Here is a 27,087-nt window from a genome sequence, read left to right as displayed (position 1 = left end):
GTTGCAAATTGTAATTCCAACTGAGTCTGGTTCCATTCCCAACGTTACTAAACCAATTAGCACTTTCTGGAACAACAAGAAGCACAGTGTATGTTGCTGAGATTTTAGCTATGTATAAATTGGTGTGTTCTCCCTTTGTCCGCGTGGGTTTCCTCCGGGTGACTGTCTGTGAGGAGTGTGGTGTGTTCTCCCCGTGTCCGCGTGGGTTTCCTCCGGGTGCTCCGATTTCCTCCCACAGTCCAAAAACACACGTTGGTAGGTGGATTGGCGACTCAAAAGTGTCCGTAGGTGTGAGTGTGTGAGTGATGTGTGTGTCTGTGTTGCCCTGTGAAGGACTGGCGCCCCCTCCAGGGTGTATTCCCACCTTGCGCCCAATGATTCCAGGTAGGCTCTGGACCCACCGCGACCCTGAACTGGATAAGGGTTACAGATAATGAATGAATGAATGAATATATATATATTCCTATTTCCACATTACACCATTTTCAAACATTACACTATAAGCAGGTGAAAATAAGTCATAAAAGGATCATTCACCAAATGCGCAGTCTTTGTAAGCAAAAAGGGAGTATGTCTCACCAATCTGTGCTTCATGAGAGAATTGTAAAACAGTTAAAAAGAACATTCTTCAACCAAAGACTGCACCTAACACTTTGAAAAAATTCAGGAAATCCAGAGAAATCTCAACCCTTGTAGGGCAAGGCTACAAATCACTGCTGAATTCATATGAGTTTTGAGGCCTCACTGAGGACTTCATAAGAAACCATCATCCTGTGATAAATATAGACACACGAGCTTGGGATTATTTTGGAAAACCATTGACACCTAACAATATCTGCTACTGCATCAAGAAGAAGAAGAAGAAACACATTTATTGATCACCATCTCTGCATTTGACCCATCCATGGCACTGAACACAGACTAGTGAAGAAGTCTTCACAAACACTCGGGGCACCTCTGTGCTGGGGGGAGCTGTCTGGGGGTTAGATGCCTTGCTCAAGGGCACTTCAGCTGTTGCCGGTCACAGAAATTGAACCGGCGACCTTCAGCTCACTCCTCTAACCTCGAGGCCACAGCTTCCCCAAGAAAAGCAACCTACAACTTCATAATGCAGAGAGAAAGCCATACACAAAAATCAATTTCCAAATCTGATGCCAAATTTAAAAGGGCAATTAAAAGGAAAAGTGATTTAATGAAGTGGTAAACATGCCCTGGTCCTGCTCTTTGGAGTGTTGCAGGCATCCAATACAAAATGAGTATTTACAAGCTACAAAAAGTTGGCCAGTGTCAACACAGGAAGTCAGTTAAATTTGCACCCAATGTTGACAAAGACGATCCAAGTCACTAAGACCAATGCCAAGTGCACCTGTGTTTAACTGAGATTATGTAACTCATGTGATGTATCATCTGTAACTTCGACTGTGATGTCAGAGCAGAAAAACAGTCAAATCATTTGTCATCAAGGGTCCAAATGACTTCACTCTGCAACCTTTAAACATTTTCTTGAAGCAAAGTCCTCGTACAGGCCAAAGGAGCTCAGAGAAATGTCTTCACTGATTTCATAATGCGTAGAACAGGAAATAGTTTAACCTTCTCCTCATATGACCCTCGCACAACTCTCTTTAAACTCCAGTTGAGTGCACTGTACGTCCACAAGGTTGTATACACCTACTCATCTATTCACCTGTTTCTTCTGAAATGAAGTTTGTTCTACATTTGCTGCAGGAACAGCTTATACTCAGAATTTTAATGCACACCAAAAAGCACTGAATAGTGCTCCATCAGACTAGCTGAGAGCACTGGGGTTTTAAACCCTTATAGCTAATGCTAGTGCTAATGCTATAAGGGCGTGAGGACCTTAAATGTGTGTGGATATTCCAAACATAAGTAGGGTTCCTATACTTTCCTACTGTGCACTGAATGATTTAAAGTTTAAAATGGCATTTAAAAGTAGATGAATGTTGTTGTTTACTAGGCTACTATTGAGAGCATTGTTAGCATCAGCATTTGGTGTTGTACACTGAACTTGGAGTCAAGAACACCACGCTGACTTTCCAAGTAGGAATTTCTAGTTGATTCCCAGTTTCCTTGAGTATTTCTGTGTTACAATCAGCTGAAACCACATTAAAAAATTTGTGGAGAACAGCATATTGACTTTAGGACGTCTCTGCTGAGCTACAGATTTTTTAATTTCCCATTCATTAGCATGTGATATTACATTTGTTCAAGCACTAGGCATGGGCAACCCAATATAAAATATACTTGTTTCCATCCTAAATGATTTCTATCATTCTAGACATCCTATTGAAAGACCGGTCTGAAGATAGGATTACGGCAGTAGGGTTGTTATGAACATGGACAAAGTCAGCAACTTCCAGTCACACTCATAACGGAGGTATATGTTCAACATGAAAACTTTCCATGCCTCTCAACAAGTGCTGTTCTTTCTACTTCGGCTCCCTTTTAAGCATCTTCCGCTTTGAGGTGTGTGTTCCTCAGTTCCAGGTGACACCTAAAGGAATGAACGTTACAAAGCAAACAGCAACATTTCTTCAGCGGTTCAGTTTTGTTTTCTGCTGTTCCTATCGTTTCATGTTATTCTGATAAAAGAATGAAAAAGGATTTTGAAAGAGGTATTGATAAAAAGCAGCAGGGGATGTGTGTGTGTGTGTGCCAGGTATATATCAGGTTGTGGGGACCAAATCTGTAAAACATTATATTGCAGTTATGGCTCTTCCTGAGCACAAGCGGACCTCCACACTGTATATTATTACATTTAACAGCGAAGACGTGCTTTAAAGTTAAGCTTAGTTCATGGTTAGACGAGCAGTGTCGTTAGTTGTAATGAGAATATCTCCAGCGAATGAATGTAAGTCCAAGTAATGTCCCCATAATGCATAGAAACAAACTGATGTGTGGTGTGTGTTCAAGGCGGGCTTTCACTTGCAAAAAAGGGGAAAAAAAAAATAAAGAAAAAAGGGAAAGGAAAAACTGTTAACAAGACGAAGGCTAAGCTACCAGCCATGTAGCGTTAGGTGATGTTTGGAGAGAGGCAGAGAGAGAGAGAGAGAGAGAGAAACTACGAAGAATTTTGGAGTTGGTATGTATAATAGAATGCGTGTTTTTTTACGGAGTGTTGTGTTTATTCACCTAAACGGGGGGAGAGAGAGAGAGAGTGTGTGTATGTGTGAGAGAGAGAGAGAGAGAGTGTGTGTGTGTGTGTGTGTGTGTGAGAGAGAGAGAGAGAGAGAGAGAGAGAGAGAGAGAGAGAGGCAGGGGGCGGGGGTGTGTGGACTCTCTTCTTTCGGGACCTACAGGCTCCCTGATTGTGTTCTTGTTATTTTTAGAGGTGAGGACAAAAGAAAAAGGGGATTTTTGGGGGGTTTGCGGAAGAGGCCCGGAGCTCGCGGTGGACCGACGGGGGGCTCCCGGAGCTGGGCGCCGCTGGCTGCGGCTTTTGGAAGCGCGAAGAGCGGTGCAGCCACTCACTCGAGCCCGGGGACAAAACGCGCTCGCGGTGGGCCTCCCGCAGGTATGCGCCTTAACAAGGCCACTCTCACCTTCCCCTTCCACAGCGCGGAGCTCCGTGTCGGAGCAAAAAAAACGTTTTTTTTTTTATCCTGTCTGAATGTGTATCATCATCACCACCACCATCATCATCCTCCTCCTGCAGCGGTGTAGCATAGCTTAGCCTAGCCGCATCATCAGCACGATTTTTTTTCCTCCATCAGCTACAACAATGTCGCTTTGCTAATGAACACCTCCATTGCACATTTTAAAGCAGGGCTGCTTTTAGATGTGTTTAAGCCGCCGTGGCGCTTCGGGCAGTCAGAGAAAACCGTCTCCGCTGTAAATGCACGTTTTTCTCGGTGTGTTTGGTCGCGGGCAGATATTGTGTTTGTGTCTGAGAGAGCACCAGCAGCGTCTTCACAATAAGCACATAGAGGCTAACAGCTAAGGAGCTAATGCAGGGTTTTCCTAGAAAACAGCTGGCAGCTTTAGGTATGGGGCCACTTTGCTTTAGCAGGGGGTAAAAAAGAAATAAAACTGCCTCCAGTGTGGGCTCAACGCTGCTAATGACACACACCAAAGACTATGACTAATCCGACTGCCTTCACACAATCTTCACCCAGTGATCCAGATGAGAAGACCTGCTGGTGGTGTCTGCCTTGCTGTTTTGGTTCAATTGTAACAGCCCATCCAGTTTGTCAGGATATAGATAACCCACAGATATTAGCTGAATATAGTGGATTAGGAGTTGTAGTTGAGGCTTTTGTAACATGCTTGGCAGATAATGCAGACTACCTTCTTCACCGGTGGACATCACTAAGGCATTTTAATTAGCTTTAGGATTGAGACTACTGATGACACACTCGGATGCCCATGATGGAGCAGCTGTGTTGAGGGCATCCTCTACCCCATGCGTGACCCTGAGCCGAGTCTACACAACCCCGAGTGAAAGGGGAAATCAAGGTAGAAAGTGTGTGCCCTGCAGTGGTTTGCCAAGTTTCAAGTGACTCTCAAACACATTTACAGCCAGTTTAAAATCCCCTGGTACTGGTTAATTTCATTGCAAACCCTAACCGGGCCCTGGTTTTCCCACACAAGAGTATAATCTGAATGTATATCCTACAGTAGTGCCATGTTTATTATGCTAGATGTCTCTTGGCCTTAGATACTATTGTCTGACATTTACATATTCATTGGTGAAATTACGGATCTGAGAATATACTACAACCACAGGTTTCCTAACTGCTCTATGTTTGATTATTTCACAAATATTAAGCTCCAACTCGCTCCTCTTTCTGCTTCAGTAAATGTCATCTGCCCTCCACATTGTTTAACTGTTGAGCACAGTTGTTTTCTGTAGGGTCATGTCAATAGTAAAAATGTTGATTGATTATTAAGCGAACCGCTGTCAGCTCGTGAGACTGCCGTGATAGTGTTGTCAAGTAATAATAGTGTGCTGCTGTGCTGAAAACATTTACTTAAGAAGGCTGATTTTCAGAGAAAATAACACTGTTATTCTGCTGCAGCCTCACTGTAGCTGCAAGGCAGTGGCCATAAAGTAATCTACATTGTAGAAGAGACAATGGACACGTGTCAGAGGGCTGGTTCATGACTAATGACCCCATTAAGGTGCCTGAGCTTCTCATTAGGGCCTGCGCTAATTAAATACCCATTTACACCGACACATTATAGGTGCTACTGGCTTTGACATTTACCAAGTTGTATACTCAGTGGTGGGATTTCAGGATTTTTGACACATTATGCTTTTTTTTGGTAAAAGTTTTGAAAATACTGCATTCTACAGTAGAACTGTTTTCTTTCATAGCACCTCACACTTCCCTCAAACTCTGACATAAAACAACCCCAGTCTCTCTCTCTCTCTCTCTCTCTCTCTCGGTAGGTAGGTAGTTTCCCCTTAGTCAGTAAATATAGGATTTACTTTGTCATTCTGATTTTATGCTGCATCCTAAATGGAGTTCAGAGACTTTATTTGCCCCACCACCTCGTCTGAGTTTATTCAGCGCTGGACCTGTGTTTAAAACAAACACCATGAGCATGGAAGTGTACCAGCTAAATTTGGTTAAAATCATAATGTAGAAGTACTTACAACCAAGCAAAAATGGCTGGAAAATAAAATTTCTTGTTCCACACTCCTGGGCACTTGCATTAAACTGAACTGTGGCTCATTCTCATTTAAAGGAACAAGCACTGAAACCTGTTGTTCTCAAAAGGGCTGTTTAGACAGGAGAACTGTGGATTGTTTGATTCTTGTGGTCCTTCTGCTAAATTATGTCACTTTAATTACGACACCAGGGTATTGTGTTAACTAGTGAATGGGGTATAATATGTCTCCTTACAGTAACAATCTATACAATCTTACATTGAAAAACGTGTCTCCATTTTTGTCCAATTTTAGTTTACTATATTATTTGAACACAGCAGCTGTCCTGTTAAAATGTCATGATGAATTGACCAATAGAAATAGAAGTGCTCCAAAATTACTTGGAATAAAATATTTGTATAATGTCTTCCATTCTTCTCCTGTGAATTTTTGGAGATGCATGTTTTATTTGGGCAGTGACCATATGAAATGTCAGTTTTAGAGTTTTTGCACTGAATTAGAATTTGTTGCAAGGACAGATGTCTAGTTCAGAGAGGCCTTCAGTGTCACACATTAAGTTAACAGATCATTGTAATTAATACAAATGTAAATCTAATTTGCTCATTTTCTTTTTCTTTCAGATTTTTACAAACCCCCTGTTAGGAAGAGACAATCGTGGGCCTTTTGGATCATGATGACAGATCTCACGTTTGAACCACGTGGTAGGAAAAGCAACCAGGCTGAAACCTGTGTGACTCAACCATTGTAATTACAGGGACTTTACTGGAATACACAATGAAAAACCCTGATGTATGACAGTTTTAAAGGGAAAATGTTTGGACAACGAAGAATTATGGGGACCAAAAATTTCTTTTTGTGACCATGAAACAAAAGAGATGAACAGCGTGAAGCTGAATGGAAATGCAGTTATAAAACATTTATCATAAAGGAACAATTAAGTATGTTTGTGGAATCACATGTGACCCTGAAGGCGAACTACGGTGTTTGGCAGTTTTGTCAATGAACTGTAATAATTAAAATTCCTGGCTCATGTTTGCTCTTTAACTGATCATAAGCGTTTTGTTACATGAGCCAAATTGTAACTGAAGATATCCTGGGGTGGAAAATGATCACCATATATCATAAGTGACTCTTTGGATCATTGAAGAAATATTAAGACACACAGTTGGCTACACTATATTTTTCAGCACTTAGCCTATTTCTCGGCTAAAAACTGGCTTATGTGTTTCATGTTTTCATTCACAATCTAGTGCCAAACTGCTATCACTGCACAATGGAATTTGACTCTTTTTTATCAGAATGGATGTGACAGCTTTTAAGTTTGTCACCATCAAATCCCTTTGTTATTAGTTGTTAGAGGGTTTTTAACTTTTTTGTTTACCAACGTGTTTCTACTACATATGTTGCTGCTACATTTGTGATTATTACATGCAAGAGCTACAGCCTGGTGAGCAACTTTTCTGCTGACGCAGTCACAGAATTCACGTGAGTGATTTTTCTGACATTTTAATTATTAGGTGAAGCAGACATTCCTTAGTGTGTAACTTTTGGCTCCTCTTCAGAGAAAAAAAGTCTTACTCTCCTCATCCAAAACACTAATATCACAAAAAATGCAGAACTTTTCCAACAGTCCAGCTCTTCCGCCTCCAGGGTTTCCTAACAGAGGCGGAAACATGGTTGGCTCTCCATATCCACCCCACATTTCAGACCCACAAATATCCCCAAGAACCACAGAAGAATATGCTGCCATGCAGCAAGCCCAACCAATCCTTCAGAGTCATGGGCAGCACCTACACCTGCGTGGTCAGCAGCAGCCAGGACAGGTATCAAGTATACATGGGTTTGGGTCTAGACGAGGTGTTGGAGAGTTGCCTCAATCCAGCAGCCATAGTGGAAGCACTAGCGCAATTTACCGGAAGGAAAGTATGGATTATTTTTTTTCGATGACTGGGAGAGATAGGAACAGAAAAGGCGGTGGGGTTTATGGAGCAGGATTTGGGTACCCAGGCATAGATGGGCACATACCTCATCAGTATAGACATTTATCTGTGTCAGGATCATCCTCCGGAATGGTGTCACCATATCCTATGGACTACAGCACCAGTGCTGCCACTGGGAGTGGCAGTGTTAATAGCAGTGGCAGTGGTTCGTTTTCTCCCTCCCAGCAGTTTAGTATTTCTCAGAATGCTTCAATGCAGCCAGCTTCAGGTGCAGAAATGCACCAGCGTCAACATAGCCAGAAATATCCCTCGCATCAAGGGTTGCATCAAGGTCATAGAGCCTACTCCCTCTCTGGACACAGGATACCTGCTCAGTTTGGCCACTACCCTCCTCTGAATACACCCACAGCACCAGCTGGAATGTACAACTCTCCACCACAAAGGTTTGAGGCCAGCAGTAGTGGCAGCATGGATTCCAAAATTAATAACTCTCCTACTCACTCCAATGCAAATTCCACTACAGCTCCAAACAACTCTGGGCATCAAGAGAATGTAGGACAAACTTTCACCTCCTCTAACCAACCTCCCTACTCACCTCAGTCACACCATGTTCCCAAGCTTGCCTCTCGACGCACTCCCCAGCTCACTGTTGGAGCAGGCTATGATGCCTCCTTGAAAATGCAGCATGCTCCATCTGGCCATGCACACCCTAAAAATCCACAGACCTCAAGTCCTGCTGCACCTCACCATGCCTCCCAGGACATATCCAAGTCTCCCATGCATTCCCAAAACCAGCAGACTCATATGAACCAAAACTTTAGCCCAATATCTAACCCCTCTCCTGCTCCATCTGCTGTACATTCTCCCAGCTGCAGCTCTTCTTCCTCCCCGCTCATGGGTGTTTCAGAGGGGCCAGTTAACTCTGCAGTTTCCCACTGCCTTTCATCACAGCCACCAGCACATTCGTCTCTCTTAAATCCTCGCAGCAGTCACAGCAATGTCAGGCCCTCCCAGAGCTTACCTCAACTTAGCCCAACTCCCAGTTCAAATAGCAGCATCAGCAGTTGTGGTAGCAGTGCAGGTAGTAAGACTGCTGGTATAAACCCAAATACAGTGAGCTCTGCCATAAATCAAAACAGGATGGGAGTAGGTTCTCGAGGTGGCCAACGGGAAGAAGGCTCATCTTCCCTGTATTCTCTGGACAAGCTTTCGCAAGATCCTGGTCTGAATAGTCTTAATGCCTTGACATCGCAAGTGGCAAATTTACCCCACACAGTCCAACACATGATGCTAACAGACACAGTGCTCTCACAGAAAAAAGGTAGAGATCAGCCTCACCCACAGCCACCAACTGCAAATCAGCAAAAGCCTCGAAATGCAAGTGTTGCTGGTCATATCACAGCAAATGAAGCAAGTGGAGATGTTTTAGAAGCTGAGCTATCGGAGGCAAGGAGGGACCATAATGAATCATCTGAACGTGAAAAAAGCAGACAAATAAGTGGATCTAGCTCTGAATCTAAGTCAGCCAACTACTATCAAACAAGTCAGACACAAACACAGATGGGCCAAAATCGTCATGGATTGCATTTGCAAGTGGACAGCAGAATCACAGATCCATCTGTAAAACAATCATTTAGTCAGGTTTCCACACCTTGTTCTCAGACAAAGACTCCAGAAACACAAACCCCATCATCATCATCTCCAGCCTCTGTTCCTCCTTTTGCTGATCCAAGTCCAAATGCAATTTCTTGCCCCCCTGCCCCCTCAGCCACATCATCCTCTGCTTCCTCTCCTTCTTACTCTACACGATCAAACTGTGTAGCTGATCCTGATCTTAGTCTTATTGATGATAAGAGTGCACTGAGAGACAAAATGACTTCACATATGAAAGATGAAAGAAACGCAGTAGAACAGGAAGAGCATTCCCACAAGGAAGAACTGGATAAGGTCAAACATACCCAAGACCTTGTCTGTGTAAAGGAGGAAGATTCAGTCTCAAATAAACAGAATAAGAACGAGAAGGATCTTAAGAAAAGCAACATGCATCATTTGAACAGTAAACATTTAAATACTTCTGAACAGTCTAATGTTGGAGCTGTTGGGGTTATTGTTTCTGCACGCTCTGAACAAAATCCTGAGGCAACTAAACAAGCAGAAGCTACATCTCCTCACTATGGTGGTCCTTCTTATCCTCACGGAAAACTTAATTATTCTGAGGAAAAGCATTCCATAAACATTTTTAGAGAATCTGGAAGTCATAATGGAGAGGGAGATGTCATCGAAGCCTACACAGCACACTATGATGTTTCTCCCAAAACTGAGTTTGGGCAGAATATGTCCTCAAACCACTGCCATGGAGGTTCTTTTAAATATGGCAGTCCTGAGTTACCATACAATGCTTGCATGGGTACAAAGAACAAGGGAAGGGCTGGACAGGTTGTTGGCCTGAGTGCAAATCGATACCAAGATTATAGCCAATCCCAATATAACTTTGGTTCTGTACCCAGAAAGGATTCTAGTGTTCTAGGAGCAGTGGCCAGAAGTGGTGTAGCAGTTGGATCAAAAAGCCAAGATAATAATTCTCAGTTGCAGCAACCGTATCCTAGTCTTTTGCAAGAGGTTCTTCAAGGTTACCACTTAGATCGACGCTATGGTCGTCCTGAACAAGCATCTGGTGCTCATCACCAACCTAAAAATTTGTCGCAGCCACATTACCATACCAGACTCCCATATCGTATGATTGAAAATATGAGGTCTCATGGAGTAGGTCAGTCAGTAATGGCTAGTGCAAGTATTCATCATCAGATGGTCTCAGGAAAGACTCACACTCAAAATCAGAGTCAGGGACCAGATCATGAGATGGGATCGAGCCTTCTTCATCCTTCCTGGGATTCTGAAGCACAAAGGCCAAAAGTTGATCATGGAATCTCTTCAGAGAAGGGTGCAGCAAACACGTCTCCCAGCTATTCCACTCACTTGCAGCAGTCTTCAGATCCCTCTACAGGAACTCCTCCTAAGCATATTAATTTAGCAGACTATTCCTTACCTCATAGGAAACCCTCAAATCTAGCTATTCCACCATCAGCTGTCCAGCAGTTACTTTTACAGGAAACTGATTCATTAGCTCCTAATCCAGAAAATCAAAACCAATCTCAGACTTTCTCATCCTCAGGAAGACGCTCAGTTATCTGTGATGTCTCTCCATCTAGACGGACAACTCCTGAGAGAGACAGGGGTACTTCTGGACCATCGGTAATTCAGCAGAACCTTTCGTCCTCTGGGCAGAATGAGCAAGGGGGTAGTAAGGAGGATATAAAAGATAAAGAGCAAGAGCCAGAAGACACTTCTAAGGTAACTCCGGATGATCCTACGAAACAAACTGGAGAAGCACACAGTTCTGTGCTACCTAAGGAAGGACCTAATAAAACCTTGCATGCGCCCATAGATTTAAATTCAGACTTATACAGACACAGTGGTGGTAAAGGGAACAGTGAACCCCCAAGCAACTCTTCATACCATTCTCAACATGCATTGTCTTCTGATACTCTGACATCACCACCCAGACGCAAATCATATTCTCAGGCTGTTGATAGTTCTGGTTTTGCAGCTTATGGCTTTGGCGATACAGTGGAAGGGTCCAAAATGAATACTGCTCCTCAGTCTCACAATCCCTTCCATACAATGTCATCTCCGACTCACATCCCACCATCAAGTAATAAATTGCCAGCATACTCACACCCTCTTTCTCTTCAGCATCCACACAGCATGGACGACAGGTTTGAATGGTCTGCTAACTGTAGCCGACCTAAAGACATTTCTGTCCTTCACAACTCTGTCCAGAGCTCGGAACAAAAGTGTAAAATCCAGTCCCCTACTGATGTCTTGTCCAGTCAGCATCACTTGCAAAGACAACACTCTTATCCTGGTTCTCACTATGATACTGGCTCCCAGTATGAAATGAAAATATGGGAATCCTATGCTGAAAGAGAAGGTGTTGGAAGTCAGCATCTACATTCTGGGGTTTCACATGAGTCTGCTGGTGCACAGACCGTTCCAACCAGTGGTCCTAAGCCTTTGGAGGCAGACATCTCACGAGGGATGACTGAAGAATCTGCCAAATCATTCCGCCCACAGACAGCTGCCAGTGCTCTTAGTTCAAGTGGACCCAGTGCCAGCAATTTGACCCCAAGTATTCAACAAGGACATCGTCCTACCAAAACTGGAGGGTCAGCTGAAACTAACCCATTAATATTAAGGAGGAGAGTCCGGTCCTTTATTTCACCAATTCCTGCCAAGAGGCAGCATCAAGATTTTTCCAGTCAGAGGAGTGGATTATCTTACCACTCTCCGGGACCACATTCTGAATCGAGACAAATAAATGAGAGTGATTCATCCAGTGTAGACCCCTGTGCCAAAATGTCCTCCCCCAATCTGCCGTATCAGACACCAAGCACTCACTCACCTCCACAAGGGAAAACTAAGGTTCTGCCACAGAGAAAAGGACGTGGTTTAAAACTGGAAGCAATAGTCCAGAAAATAACCCCAAATAAAAAGTCCAGTTATAATAATAGCCATGTAGACACTGATTACTCTGATGTATCACACTACAGCTCTGACATGCCTGATCCAGAGATTGGAGCACCTTTCTCTAGTGCTTCTCACAGAGAAGGAGGCTGTTTACCTTTATTTGATGAAACACATTCTTTAGATGATCTTTTGCCCTACAGAGCAGAAGATGCATATTCTTGTGATTCTCAAGTTGTCAAACAGAGTGCAACAGGTTCTACCAGTGGCAACCTAAGAAACCTTCCAACAGACTTTGACTTTGGGTTAGGCACTGCTGGGTCTGGAACAGGTTCTGGAACAGGTGAAGATGACAAGGATGAATTTACATTGTTGGGACCCTTACCCCCACCACCTCCATTACCTCGTCCAGTTCAAGGCTCCCCTCCTCCATCCTCATCTGCATTGTCTGATATACAACAATTCACCAATACCTATCAACAGCTGGAGACAAGGAGAGGAGAGCAATCTGCTGCTAACCTTCTAAGGCAGAAATTGCAGGAGAGTGGAATGGGTTTTGACGATTATGGTGGAGGGGATTTCTATGGATCGACCCCACCCCACAGTCAAAGTCCAGGACATCACCTTCTCTCTAGAGCTTCACAGCATCAGTTAGGCTCTACCAGGATGGCGATTTCAGACTCAAAGGCTGCAGAGAACATTGTTCCCAAAGGCTATTTCCCATCAGGCAAAAAGAAGGGACGACCAGTTGGAAGTGTCAACAAACAAAAACGCGCACAACAAGTTCAAGTGCAGAACGCCCCCACCATACCTCCAGCTCCTCAAACCCCTCCTGCTGCTGGTTCTACTCCTACTGTTGCTGCTCCTCAGAACACACCAAACCCTAGCACTGAAGGAGAATCCATCACAGATTCAACAGTACCTGATGAGAAACCTTGTCCCACTGTGGATCTTTCTGCCCAGACCCAGCCGATAAAGGTAGATGTAGAAAGTGAGGACAACCAACCTGAGGCAGATATGAAGCCAGTAAAACACAGGCAAAGAAAGGGGAAAGAAGGGAATGAAGAAACAGGTCCAAAAGGCAGGCAGAATCGAAGGAGAAGAGGTCTGACCTCTAAAGAAGAGCTGGATTCTCAGAGTGTCAGTGGAAGTGCAGGAACAAGTGGGCTTTTACAAGACACTAGAAAAAATGTTTTTTCTCCATACATTCATGTAGAAAGGAAGATAGCTGAAATTGGAGCTGTATGTACCATAGTCAATTGTGAGGAAGAGAAATCAAAAGGAGGAGGCAAAGGGGCTGGTTCTGCAGTTGATGGCACCTCAGTTGTTACTTTGGTATCACAGATGGTCAGAAAAGAAAAAGAAATTCAGAGGATTCAGGAAAAAGAAATTGTTGAGCAGACTGATTCAGTTCAGTCAAGAAAGTCACTTCCAACATCTGGATATGTTCTCCCAGGCCCTGTTATATCTGAGACTGGCCACACTGGTCGTTTCTTGTGCTGCCTATGCCAGAAATGGGCAAATTACAAGAATCTTGGGGATCTTTATGGTCCCTTTTACCCGGCTGAATATGCTGCCAAGTTCCCGAAGAACCAACCTCAAAATCGACAGGTCTTATCAAACACTGGGGCAGCCAGTGCTGGACCAAATTTGCCCGTTTCCACAGAATTAGTTGCCACAGATACACAGCTTCTTCATCCTCCAAACAAATCAGCAGACAGTGATTGCACCATAAGTCAAACTACAAACTCAACTTCCCCTGCAACTACTATTGGCACTGAATCCCCAGCAGTGGGTGAAGACTTGCCATGCCTCAGTGCCAAGACGAGTACTGAAACTTCCACAATACCAGCAGAAAATTGGGATTTGACACCAGAAGTGGCACCCATAAATTTGAAACCTCTTGACCTGGAGGCTGAGCTTAACCAGAAAATACAACAGAAGGCAGAGGACATTCAGCAACGCCCACAACATAGAAAATTAACTTCTCATCCACGTTTTAAAAGGAGACACAAATCCACAGAAGATTTGCCCCGCACTATTCCAATCAACAGTAAAACGTCACTGCCATTTCAACCTCCTCCACCCAGCCTAGACTCATTGGGTCCTTTGGCCCAACTAGCTCAACTTCCTCTGGTGCCCTTAGACCCTGAAGAGCTGTGGGTGCATGAGAGTTGCATCGTCTGGACTAGTGGAGTTTACCTGGTCAATGGAAAACTCTACGGCCTGCAGGAAGCACTCGATGGTGCCCGAGAAATGGTGAGTTAAACTAAAATATTTTATTTTGAAATCTCATTTGAATATTTTTCTCAGCTTTCCAGAAATATTCTAAATTTGTTTTTAAAAATATGTTTTTGAATGTGCTTTTTGTTAGAGCTGTTCTCATTGTGAAATGATTGGTTCCACTCTGGGATGCTACAGCAAAGGTTGCACACAAAGATATCACTACCTGTGTGCTATTGAAGCAGGTAAGGCATATGCACCTGGGTGAGAACCTGTGTATGCACCTCCTGATATTTTCTGAGAAATTATTCATAGGCATGCACCGAAACCACTTTTTCCCTTCCAGTACAATATTTTATGTTCAATTATCTGCCATTATCGAGTACCGATACAAACTCCATCTTAACTACTAGATAAGTGCCTATAAATCCAGATATTTATATTGCTATACTTACAGATTTTATTTTGTTTAAACAGTGTTCTGTATTGCTAACAAGATATAAGCTTAAATGTACAACATTTATTTCTTTATTAATTGCACATAAAAAAATTGAATGTTTCAGAGCCATAAACAAAAAAAAAAAATCTACAAAACTAAGCTTGACTGAACAGCTTTTTAAACTGTCATGAGAATATTTCCACGAATGTGGCTTCTTTGAGGTTGCTTGAATAAAGTCAGTGTTCTTTAGCATGCTGGGGCTACACTACACAACTTTTAGCCCGCTTTTAAATGTTTTTGCCTCGAAATCGCATTTCAGACCCGACTTTAGATGTAGTCGCGTAGTGTAAACTCTCCACCAACTCAACTCTGAAGGAGTCCTCCCAACAGTCAATGAGAACAGAGCATAGAAAGTAAACACTCACACATGCAATGGAGCTCTACAGTGGAGGACGGATTAAACGATAAAACTATGAACTACAATACATTACATAGAGCTGAATGCATGTCCGACTACCACTAATGTTTTGGAACCACTTAAGGTGGAACTATAAGCTATTCTACTAATCTCCAGCTCCCGCTGCGGTGTGTAGAGACTGCACTGACTATATTTTCCCATCCACGACCCAAATACATTTTTACATATTTTTCTTTGTGGATCTACACAAATAGCAGGGCAAACAATAACCGCAGCGAGTAGTATGTCCGTATTTATCTGTCTCTCCTAGGAAACGTGAGTTGTGTGTTTGGTTGGGGAGTTTGGGGTTATGTAGTGTGTTATCTGTAGTTGTGTAGTGGGTGTGAAATTTTTTCAGTCTCCATAAATATCGCCAAAAATCGTTATGTAGTGTGAAATACCCGGTCTGTTTATAATCTGCCCCAACATTAAGTTTGAGCTGCATCTAGCGGCACGGATGTGTGTCAGTATCTGCTTTATGGGGTGTACCCAAAAAAGTGTCATGTGTACTACATGTAGGAAAGTAGTGGTAGTGAGTAGTGGGCCATTTCCAACACACCTGTGGTATCGGTGCTCTCTCTAGCTGATACGATAGTGTTTAAGTGCCAGTATCGGCATTGGTGCAGTACTAATTATTGAAATAATGTGGCTTTAACCATAAAACTTAAACCTTTGAGTAATCACTGAAGTCTAAGACAAGTTGCTGTACTAATGGAAAAATAATACATGCGAATTCTTGTTTGTTTGTTTTCTATTTTAAGACTGCTGTCTAAATGAAGACAATTTTTCTTTGAGGTGTCCAAAGCACAAGGTAAGACCAACATGGTTTATTGTTATTAGATGGGATTGTTTTACCTATACAGCTATTAGCACATCATGATTTTTTTAACTCCAAGTGAATGTTACATATATTTGCTAGGGCTTATAGATATTCAATACAGGTATTTTTGTTATATCTGTTATTAAGTTAGTTCCATAGACATTTAAACAAAAAGAAGAAAAAAGACATCATATTTGACACATGGACTTGTGAGTTCTTACTGAAGATTGTTGTCACTTGCTTGTTGCTGCATTAAGACATTCAACCTGAAGCTATATAAGAGAAAGAAAGAACCATGCATTAATTTTATACAGAAATGCTGCCAGGTACTATGGGACCAAGCTTCTCTTCTATGGTCTGAAAGACAGTGGAAAAACATGGTCAGATGGGTCCACCTTTAAAGAGACATCATCCTTTCTGTACAAAAGACGAAAGGGAATATCCAGACTCTTATCAATAAAAGGTGCAAAAGCCAGCATCTATCATGATATAGGGTGCTTGAATGCCAATATCATGAATGGCTTGCATATGTTTGAACGTACCATTGCTGTGGAGGTGTATATTGGGATTTTAGAGAGATGTGATGTCATCAAGGTAGCATCTTTTTCTGGGAGATCAGGTCTCATTCTGTACTCGCTACCATAGAGTATGTGGATTTGATCTCTTTTCCAGACCTGTCCTATGGCTTGTCATGAAGAGGAGAATCAGACCGTAGGTGACCACAGACAGTTTATCTGCTAAGTCTTATGTCTAGCAATAACGAAACAAAAATTTCACATGAAGAATTTATTTTATTCTCAGTTCCCAAATGATTACAAATTGTAAATGTAGCGTAGTATCATTGTATTCATGCGTTAATCCCAAATTGTTTGTTCATATTAAACATTGATTTGGAATTTTAAAATACAGTAAGGTACTCTGTGAAGTTGCTGGTGGTAATTTCTTTGTACTTGGGTCAGATACTTCTATTGCACTTTACCAAAATTGTGTTTGTTTCGTATATAAAAAAGATATTTAGTAACATTTTAGATTCAGACTTCAAGATTTCCAGTGCCCAATTCTATCAGTCCAACAATGATGTGTGTAATCATCACATTATTTTGCATAGTTAACCACAACAAACTGCATTGTCTTATTTGCACATATTTGACTCCAAAATGTTTTTGACCATTTATACAAAAAAAAAAACATGTATCTCCAGAGGATCTCCAAATTTCATGAAGAATGGACCAATAGAAAAGCTCCAAAACAGCTTGGTATAAAATCTTTTTAAACTGACTTCCAAGGTTGAGAAGGTTTTTTTCCAATCTAGAAAGTAACTCATTTGGAGATGCATATTTTTCTTTGCTCAGCAACAACACATTTTGGTTTTGATTTTCAGAATTCTTGTTTGTGTATATTTCTTTTCAGTTCCCCATGAACAGCAGACCAGCCAAGCCTGTAGCTACATATTTGGAGCAATCAGAAAGAGGCTGAAGACACACTTTCATAAGGCGATCAGTTGTAGGTAAAATTTATTGGTCTTAATTGATTGTGTTTTCCTCATACAAGTATTTTGATTTATTTAGGTAATGTGGATGTGACTTTCTTGTTTTTGACCGTAGTATGGAAATTATACAGAATAATAAGGAATAAAATAAAAGGTATCTGCTATTTTGATTTATGGAGCAATTCCTGACTGTTTTGATGAGCTATGAAGCTATGGACAATTGGGGGGGTCTCTCTCTCTCTCTCTCTCTCTCTCTCTCTATAAATATATAACAAACTAACATAAACTCACATTGATCCTGTTTTAGTAGAAAGAGTGCAACCCCTGCTGCTCTATTAATGCAACTTAATGGGCCCAAGGTTATATTAGAGGGAAGAGTATCCTGAAGAAACGCTATTAAATAAAGATTAATTGAAAATGAATTTAATGGTAATGTCTGTAGATGTTTGTTTAGAAGCTCTGTGTCTTTTAAGGTGGAACGATATATTTGAGCGGGAAAAACAACTGTTGTTTGTACATGGCTGAAGTTTAACATGTCTGTACATTTTTATTCACTGTTTGAATTACCGCAGAAACTCTTTTGTAACTTAATTTGTTTTGATTCTTTAGCACTTTCAGTCTGCGTTTTTCATGCAATTAGTATTCTCATGAATTTAGAGTCAGTTCCATCTACACCAGAGAGCCAGTATTACCCACGTATGAAGCAGGAATAGAGGTGCATCTCAATAAATTATAATATAATCAAAAATGTATTTATTTCAGTAATTCAATTCAAAAAGTGAACCTCATGTATAGATTGATTACAAACAGAGTTATCTACTTCAAGCGTTTATTTCTTTTAATGCTGATGATTATAACTTGCAGCCAATGAAAACCCAAAAGTCATTATCTCAGAAAATTTGAATAATCAACACAAAGCACCTGCAAAGGTTTCCTAAGCCTTTAAAATGGTCTGGTTCAGTTAGCCACACAATCATGGAGAAGACTGCTGACTTGACAGATGTCCAGAAGGCAGTCAGTGACACCCTTCTGCTGTATCTAAGCATATTAATGGAAAGTTGAATGGTAGAAAAAGTTGCACAAGCATCAGGGATAACCACAGCTTTGGAAACTTGTCATGAAAAAGCATTTTTTGGGGGAGATTCACAAGGAGTGGACTGCTGCTGGAGTCAGTGCTTCAAGAGCCACCACACACAAACGTATCCAGGAGAGTGGCTACAACTGTCGCATTCCTTGTGTCAAGCCACTCATGACCCAGAGACAACGCCAGAAGCGTCTTATTTGAGCCAAGGAGAAAAAGGACTGGACTGTTGCTCAGTGTCCAAAGTCTTGTTTTCAGATGTTGCATTTCGTTTGGAAATCAAGGTCCCAGAGTCTGGAGGAAGAGTGGAGAGGCACACAATCCAAGCTGCTTGAGGTCTAGTGTGAAGTTTCCAAAATCAGTGATGGTTTGGGGAGCTGTGTCATCTGCTGGTGTTGGCCCACTGTTTTATATCTAGTCCAAAGTCAGCGCAGCCTTCTACCAGGAAATTTTAGAACAAATCATGCTTCCCTCTGCTGACAAGCTTTATGGAGATGCAGATTTGATTTTACCCATACCTGCTTTAATAACCACGGTATCACTGTGTTTGATTGGCCAGCAAACTTGCCTGACTTAAACCCCATAGAGAGTCTATGGGGTATTGTCAAGAAGAAGACCAGACCCAACAGTGCATAACACCTCAGCAGGGCCACAGGCTGATCGCCTCCACGCCACACCGCATTGATGCAGTAATTCATACAAGGAGACCTGACCAAGTATTCAGTGCATATAAGGTACATACTTTTCAGTCAGTAATTTCTGTATTAAAATCATTTTTTAATTTGGTCTTTTATAATCTACTTTTCTGAGATAATGGGTTTTCATTGGCTGTAAGCCATAACAATCGTTAAAAGAAATAAACACTTGAAATAGATCACGGGGACCAACGGTCTTTTAAACCTTATTCCTTGAATTAGTAAGAAATAACATGTTTTCTGACTATCAATAAACACAAGTTAGGAACTCAAATTCCACTGTGTTTATTTGTCTGACTCTTTCATAGAGCTGCTGCTTAGCCTTTAAAGGTGACATTCACGATTGTAATCAAAAAACACTTTTTATAAAATTCATAAGATGTTTCCTCACCATTTGCTAGCTCTGTAGGCTGTTTTCAGGATGGAAACATGTCTAATGTGTTTACGAAGCCCTGGTGTCAGTAAACAAATTAAAACGGGTAAAAAATTAAAAGTGGCTCTGTCTGTTATGCTAGGTTTCCTCTCTGTTGGCTCATGGCAGAAAAATGGCACAGATAGATCAGGATATTGCTTTATTCCTGCTTCTTAAGTTCGTTATATTGATTTATTTCTGCTGTTTCAGATTATTTCAGTAGGAAAACATTCTAAATTTGGGAGACTGCCAACTGCATAAAAGTAAACAAACCAAAAGTGCTACAAAACTAAACGACTGAAGTTACAATTGAGTTAACAGTGAATAAAAACTTTCAGACAAGTTCATCTTCAGCCATGTACAAACAAGTCCGTTTTCTCCTCAAACTGTTCCACATGCTTCTGAACATCAACAAACCAGAGGAGGACAGTTCCCCACAATCGTAGACGTTCGCTTTTAATACGTCTGTGACATGCTTGGGTCTGCATGAAGTTCTACTGTGCCTGCACTTGACATAATGAGAAGGTACTTCCGGATGTCTCATTTTATCCCACATTTGCTGACTTAGGCAGCCCACACAAAAGACAGTTTTAACTTTATCAAAACACAATGTGCAATACACTGCAATACACTTTCTATTGGTGCTACAAATGGGTGCTACAGTAGTATTAACTCCAGTACAGTTTTTAAGGAGCAAACTTCAGGTGTCTGATATGCCCTGGCAGATCAATCAGTACATCAAGTATATTGAAAAATATTGTTATATTTTGCCGTGGTATAGTGGGGCATCAGGCAGTGTTGCTGTCATACAGCTCCAGGGTCCTGAGGTTGTGGGTTCAAGCCCCACCTTGGGTCGCTGTCTGTGAGGAGTTTGGTGTGTACTCCCTGTGTCTGCGTGGATTTCCTCTGGATGTTTCCTCAGTGCGTGAGCTAATGTATGACTGTGTAGTGTCCTGTGATGGACTGGCATAGACCCGCTAAGACCCACCACGATCCTGAACTGGATAAGTGGTTACAACGAATGAATGAATAAATTAATGATTTTAAATGTTGTTAGTTTTTATAAACCCTTGGTGTTTTTTGGACAGACTAGCACATCCACTCTTTAGACAGACAGTTTGAAGGCTGAATATTGTGTTAGCCAAGTTCTTGCAATCTAAAGTTTCCACTCTTTGAAAGTGCAGTTCAAAAATTCAGGCATGAATGAGTTTTTGAACTGCAATTTCAGAGAGAGGAAACTTTAGCGTGCAGGGACTTGATTAACACAACATGCAGCCTTCAAACTGTCTGTCTAAAGAATGGATGTGCTAGATTTTGGGCTAAGGATTATTTAAAACTTGAGCCTGTATTTGATCACACAAGAAAAACATAGTAAAACTGACAAATACCTTAAATTCGCAGGTTTATTACGTGCTAGTTATTATTTAGTAAAATAAGACATTTTAACACGCATACAACTCTACACATTTATTTTATCTCCCTTCCAAAAAAAACAAGGCAATACCAGCATTTTAACTTGGATTTAATCAAGATTAATCACAGAATTTTGTAGTGATTTAACACAATTTCAACTTTAAATTTATTGACACTGCTAGTAAAATCATAAGCCATTAAAAACGGAAGCCTAGACCCTTCAGCAGATCCTTGATGTTTAATTTGTTCATTATACAGTAATGGTAAGTCCCTAGATCTCTGCTCTTACTTCATCAGTTGAAAGTGACCCAAAAAGTGAAGTACATATTGAACCAATAATGGGGAAAACAGAAAACAATCACAAAGTAATACTGCCCTGCTTCTCACTTCTTTCACGTGACTACAGTGTACCGTTAACATGCACGCCTTCCAAAATGTGTTAGGCTTACGTCCAGTCTCATCACATCCACACAAACAAGAGCGAATGAAGGAGAGAAAATCGCAAACGATGGGAACGGGCAATTAAGTTCTTAATTGAGCTTATATCTGAAGTCATCTCACGTTAGAGTTATCTCACTAAACCCAGGGCGGTGAAATGCTAGGTTCACACAGCAGGTAAAAGTGGCCCAAATCCTATCTGTTTTTCATATGTGACACGGATATGTCCTTTTGTGTGTCTGTTTTTTATAAATAATATGTTTTTATTGCATTCTCTATATACAACACAAAACAGAACAGACCAGCTCAGGATATTACATGACCTAATAAGTAATGACAAAAGAATAAAATGAAAAACACGTAATGGACACGCACTCATAAATCCATGTAATATTACAGTAAACAGGACAAAAACTAGCTCGGACGATTTGGAAATCCACTGTATTAAGGAGAATGCCAACGTAGAGCCTATGTGGTGTAAATAGGGGTCCTAGTCTTTATAAAAACTGTCTACTGAAGAAAGACGCATTCACAAAATGTATTCATTAAGAATACACTCCATAATAAGATTGTACCGTGATTTAGAAGATGGAACAGCATCCTTGATTCACAAGTCTAGAATGTTCTTCCTAGCTGTGAAAATCAACTAATTTAACAGTCTTTCATGCTCAGAATATACAACGTGACAGTCAGGGAAACCAAAAATGAGACGGTGTCCTGCTGCATTGGCACCCTGTTCATGTTTTAATATTATTTTATGTGTTAAATTTACCCTCTGTTTTTAACATAGTAATCATTTGGGGGGGGGAAAGTAAAGGATACTTTTTGCAGTTTCATTCCTGCATTTAAACAACAAAAGCACAAAATCCTGTTTCATCACGAAAGAAGATTTGGGCCACATTTACCTTCTGTGTGAACGTAGCCAATGTCAGCATTATCACAGCAGATTACTTCTAACAAAAAAAGACTACCGTTTCCCCCCAGATTATCCAACTGTGTTTCTATGTCTTCTTTTCATAATTCATAATCATTTGCATAAAGTGACATAGGAAAGAGCAATGCAACATGTGGTTATAGCACATATCGCAAATGACAAGCCAGAGCAACTGAATTGATGTAATGGATCAGTGATGTTGTTTTGTTTATATATTTACTACAGCGATCCCTCGTTTTTGGCGGGGGATGCGTTCCAAGACCAACCGCGAAAAATGAATTTCCACGAAGTAGAGGACAGATATTTTTTTTATGTATTTAACGAGTATTTGGACTTTTAAACCCCTCCCTGTTACTGTTAACAACCCACCCTTCGCATTAAACAGTCGTTCTATAATGTTTTTCAGCTGGAACTACATGTGATATCCTACCAGTTTCTTTAATAGAGTCATTCCTAAGCTGTGATTCAGCGTCAGTAAATTTCACTCGGATGTGGACGTGAACAACACATGTACTGTACGTAAGAAACACTTGTAAATGATATATTGTGTCACCTACAGCCCCAGTCTAATACATGGGAATAATAAAAACGCCCCCTTGAAAAAACTCGTGAAGTAGTGAATCCGCGAAAGATGAACCGCAAAGTAGCGAGGGATTACTGTGTGTGTGTGTGTGTGTATATATATATATTTTTATAGGAGGTCCTCGGGTTACGTTAGTCCTGAGTTACGATGTTTCTTGGTTACGACACATCTCCCATTTACTGTATAAAGCCTTGTTTCGACTTAAGTGGTTTTGTGTCGTAAACGTCGTAATGTGAACTTCGTGTGTGTTGTGTGCGGCGCGGCGGAAGAATACACGGTTACGCGGCTCAGGACCGAGGAGGATAGGTGTTAGGACAGGATAAGTGCTTCCAGTATGTTATTTGCGTACAGTATTTACGTATGTTCCGACTTACACCGAAAATCAGTTTACGACGCGACGTTGGAACGGATCAATGTCATAAGTCAAGGACCCCCTGTGTGTGTGTGTGTGTATATATCAGTCAGTGCAGCCAACAAAATGGTTTATGATGTAATTACTAAACCTATGTATTTACCAGACTAACAGGCTTATGATTTTTTTGTTTTGTTAAATTGAGTTGACATTTGTAAACGGACTTTTAACTAAATTGTCTATGTTTGGGTTTTTTTTGCAGACAGCAAGAATGATGGCGAATGATGGGAGACCAGTGAATTTACAGATGGGATTATTGACTTTTAATGGATAAACTGGTTTTAAGAACACTAATGACTTAAAAAAAAAAACTGACACGTCAAAAGAAAAACAAAACAAAAACAAGTTTTGTTAATTATCTACCTGTACCATGGAAAAAATGAAGAAAAAAAACAAGGAGAAAAGAAAAGATCAACACTACATGGAAAAAGGACACAAATAGAGACAGTGCTGGATAGAAACTCGGAGCAAGCTTTCCGTTTGTGGAGATACATTTATATTCTTTGACTTTAATTCCATTGTCATTATCATGTTACTGCATTATATTGTTTTAGCCCAAACAGTGTTTCTGACAGTTCTGAGAACAAGCAGGTCTTTCTGAGGAAGACTAGCGGAAATGGGCAGAGAATCTGCAAAGACTTTTGTTGTAGAGTTATGGTAGTATTATTCATGTTATTATTTTAATCACAGTTTTTTTTTAATCAGTATTTTACTCTCCAGTGGAAGTGGAGCTGTCTGTTTGGTCACACTCTCCGTTATTGTTTGTGCAACTGGATGGAGAAAGAGGACGGATAATTTTTTCTTCGTTAAGACATCATTCCTTCACAAAGATGGAGCTTTCTTGGTGACATCACACAGAATGTCGGGGTCCTGTTGCCACAGAAACATTGTTGCCGTGGAGAACAGACATTTATTGCCTTCGAAGGTGTGCTTTTGTGCGTGTCTCTGTGTGTGTGTGTGTGTGTGTGTGTGTGTGTGTGAAAGAGAGAGAGAGAGAGAGAGATAGAAAGTGAGTGAGAAAGAGAAAGAGCAGGCTTTGCTGCCTATGTGCCTGTGTTCTTATTTTTCATCACCAGGTTTTTACAGTGGAGTAAACTTCACAGGAGTATCACAGACATGAGATTTTCCAGGAGAAAAAAAAAACAAGTTCACTTCAGATTTTAGGGTGAATTAAAGTGAAAGGCTGAGGATGGAGAATTCCCAGGTTTCTCTGGTAAACCCCTTTTGGACTAAAGGGTTTAATCGTTCAGCCTCACGGACTGATCATCCACTGACATTTGTTGCCATAAAAAGAGAGGTACATTTCCACCTGGTGTTACGATCATTTTTTATTCTTGTAAAAAAAAAATCAGAACAAAAAATAATGACCATATGAAACACATTGTACTACAAACCTGTCAATATGTATATGCTTCATGAATACAGGTCCTGAACAGAGAACAGACGTGTGTTTTTCCTCTGCATGTGTTGTCTGATGAGAAACAGCCCTCTGGCGGTTAAGGTGAGGTATTGCAGGGCTATTAATGGGTGCAATGAATAGGTGAAATGCTTATAATAAACAGTACAGGGTTTCTCATTCAAACTGGATAGACCTAAACTGAGGATTGTCTGGAAGGGACATACGTTAACTGTTCTTCAATCCCTGATCAACCATATCATTACGTCCACAACCTTGTTTCTGCACTGTCCGTTCTCTCAGCTCCACTGACCACACAGGAGCACTTTGTCGGTTTACATTTGCCCTGTTCTTCAATGGTCTGGACCCCAAGACCACCACCTGTGAGTGTGTGTTCCGCTGGTACAAATGGATCAGACACAGCAGGGCTGCTGGCGTTTCTTAGCCACTCCGTGTCACTGCTGGACTTAAAATTATTCACCTAACCAGCCAAGAGCATCCCTTGTCCACTGCTGAAGGACTAGAAGACGACCTACACAAACTGTCCATCTAGGTGGACTGACAAGGTAGGTGTGTCTAACAAAGTGGACGGTGAGTTTGAAAGCTCCAGCAACACTGCTGTGTCTGATCCACCTGTAACAATGCAATTGACACGCACCACCACGTCAGTTGCACTGCGAGTGCTGAAAATGATCAGCCACCCAGATCATAGCTCCCCTGTGGGGGTCTTCAGTTTGTAATTGCAGAACAACACAGTCCTGTACGGTCGACTGAGTTGAGGGAAAGGACAGTAAGTGTAGGGACATAGAGGAAGTTATAATGAAATGGTTGAAGGATGTATACACTATGCAGAAGTCAGAGATCACCCATTATTATGCATTTTTAGTCAGAACATCTTTTAACTGCAGGTAGTACATTTCCCAAGATGTTTTAGGGGATTGGGTACAAGATGATCCACTCGCACAAGGACAGGGTCAGTGAATAAAAAGTGAAACAACAGCCTGTAACTGAAGAAAATGCGCTGATTGCATTTGTAATTTTTCCATGTTTATTAAACATCACATAAATGCGGCTCTGCCTTGGAGACCCTGAGCAAATAATGTAACTGAATAGTGCTTTTCCAAGTTGCTGGAAGCTGCTGAGGTTTTGGCTGTTTAAGGAAACATGCTTAAAAATCCTCTTACTGTTTCTCTTAGCTCTCAAAGGGAAATGGCTCTTTTCACCTTTCAAAATTCAGCTTAATTCAGTTTTTGAAGTGAAAAAAAAATTCTACTCAGAGTGGTTTGTTGTGAACTTTTACTTTGTAAGGAAGCTACCTTTTACAAATAGTTATACAATAGTGTGCGTATGCTATTTTATGATACAATGTGAGTGGTGGATCATTCACAAAGCTGCTGTCACAATTACGTGGTGGTGGTATGTAAGTGGATCAGACACAGCATGGCTGCTTAAGTTTTTTAAAGGAGCAATCTGTAGGATATTTACTGTACTAAGTCATAAAATGTCCAGCGTGTGTGATCATAGATTAAGGAAACAGTCAAAGCTAAAGCACTACTGCCTCTCTCAGCATTGCTAACGAAGTACAGGGGTTGGAACACAATAATTTATTAGTGTGGTGTAGGGCCTCCTTTTGCGGCCGATACAGCGTCAGTTCATCTTGGGAATGACATACACAAGTCCTGCACAGTGGTCAGAGGGATTTGAAGCCATTCTTCTTGCAGGATAGTGGCCAGGTCTCTACGTGATGCTGGTGGAGGAAAACGTTTCCTGACTCGCTCCTCCAAAACACCCCAGTGTCTCAATAATATTTAGATCTGGTGACTGTGCAGGCCATGGGAGATGTTCAACTTCACTTTCATGTTCATCAAACCAGTCTTTCACCAGTCTCGCTGTGTGTATTGGTGCATTGTCGTCCTGATACACAGCACCGCCTTCAGGACACAGTGTTTGAACCATTGGATGCACATGGTCTTACTGCTGCAGTGTGCAGTTAATGAAGATTGTCCACTAGGCTGCTCCAATTTAGCCATGAAACCTCCCACACTACAATGACAGGTGTTTCACTTTCATTGTCCAACCCCTGTATATTCCAGATGAGAAGTGCCCAGTCCAGTGCGGAGCTCCTATGATTCCACCCTCCAAGGCCCTCCCTGTCGTACCGCCCTCTCTCCAATCATTTTACAGCCCAGCTTGTGGCCA

General features: G+C 41.4%; 1 protein-coding gene across 3 annotated transcripts; it reads left to right on the top strand.

Moving 5' to 3' along the window:
* The first annotated feature begins 3,278 nt into the window (after window positions 1-3,278).
* On the top strand, window positions 3,279-24,924 carry tcf20 (transcription factor 20). Of its 3 annotated transcripts, none has more exons than XM_066673847.1 (6): window positions 3,279-3,532; window positions 6,253-14,355; window positions 14,471-14,564; window positions 15,977-16,026; window positions 17,446-17,538; window positions 23,695-24,924. In XM_066673847.1, exons 2-5 carry the CDS (start codon window positions 7,243-7,245, stop codon window positions 17,509-17,511), a joined length of 7,323 nt encoding a protein of 2,440 aa, XP_066529944.1. In that variant the 5' UTR covers window positions 3,279-3,532; window positions 6,253-7,242; the 3' UTR covers window positions 17,512-17,538; window positions 23,695-24,924. The 3 variants fall into 3 exon arrangements, with proteins under 3 accessions (XP_066529944.1, XP_066529946.1, XP_066529945.1); XM_066673849.1 differs by having other exon boundaries at window positions 17,446-17,542; XM_066673848.1 differs by lacking the exon at window positions 3,279-3,532 and adding an exon at window positions 4,174-4,473.
* The last annotated feature ends 2,163 nt before the right edge of the window (window positions 24,925-27,087 follow it).

This window comes from Hoplias malabaricus, chromosome 6 (genome assembly GCF_029633855.1).
Source record: "Hoplias malabaricus isolate fHopMal1 chromosome 6, fHopMal1.hap1, whole genome shotgun sequence".
NCBI classification, from domain to species: domain Eukaryota; kingdom Metazoa; phylum Chordata; class Actinopteri; order Characiformes; family Erythrinidae; genus Hoplias; species Hoplias malabaricus.
The sequence above is the reverse complement of the archived record's forward strand: the minus strand, read 5'-3'. Positions and strand labels throughout refer to the sequence as shown.

Excerpts from the sequence above, each read along its gene's own strand:
- tcf20 (XM_066673847.1), top strand. The coding sequence starts at position 7,243 with ATGCAGAACTTTTCCAACAGTCCAGCTCTTCCGCCTCCAGGGTTTCCT. Across the intron at positions 14,356-14,470 it reads TCGATGGTGCCCGAGAAATG|AGCTGTTCTCATTGTGAAAT; the intron begins GTGAGTTAAACT and ends GCTTTTTGTTAG. Across the intron at positions 14,565-15,976 it reads CCTGTGTGCTATTGAAGCAG|ACTGCTGTCTAAATGAAGAC; the intron begins GTAAGGCATATG and ends TTCTATTTTAAG.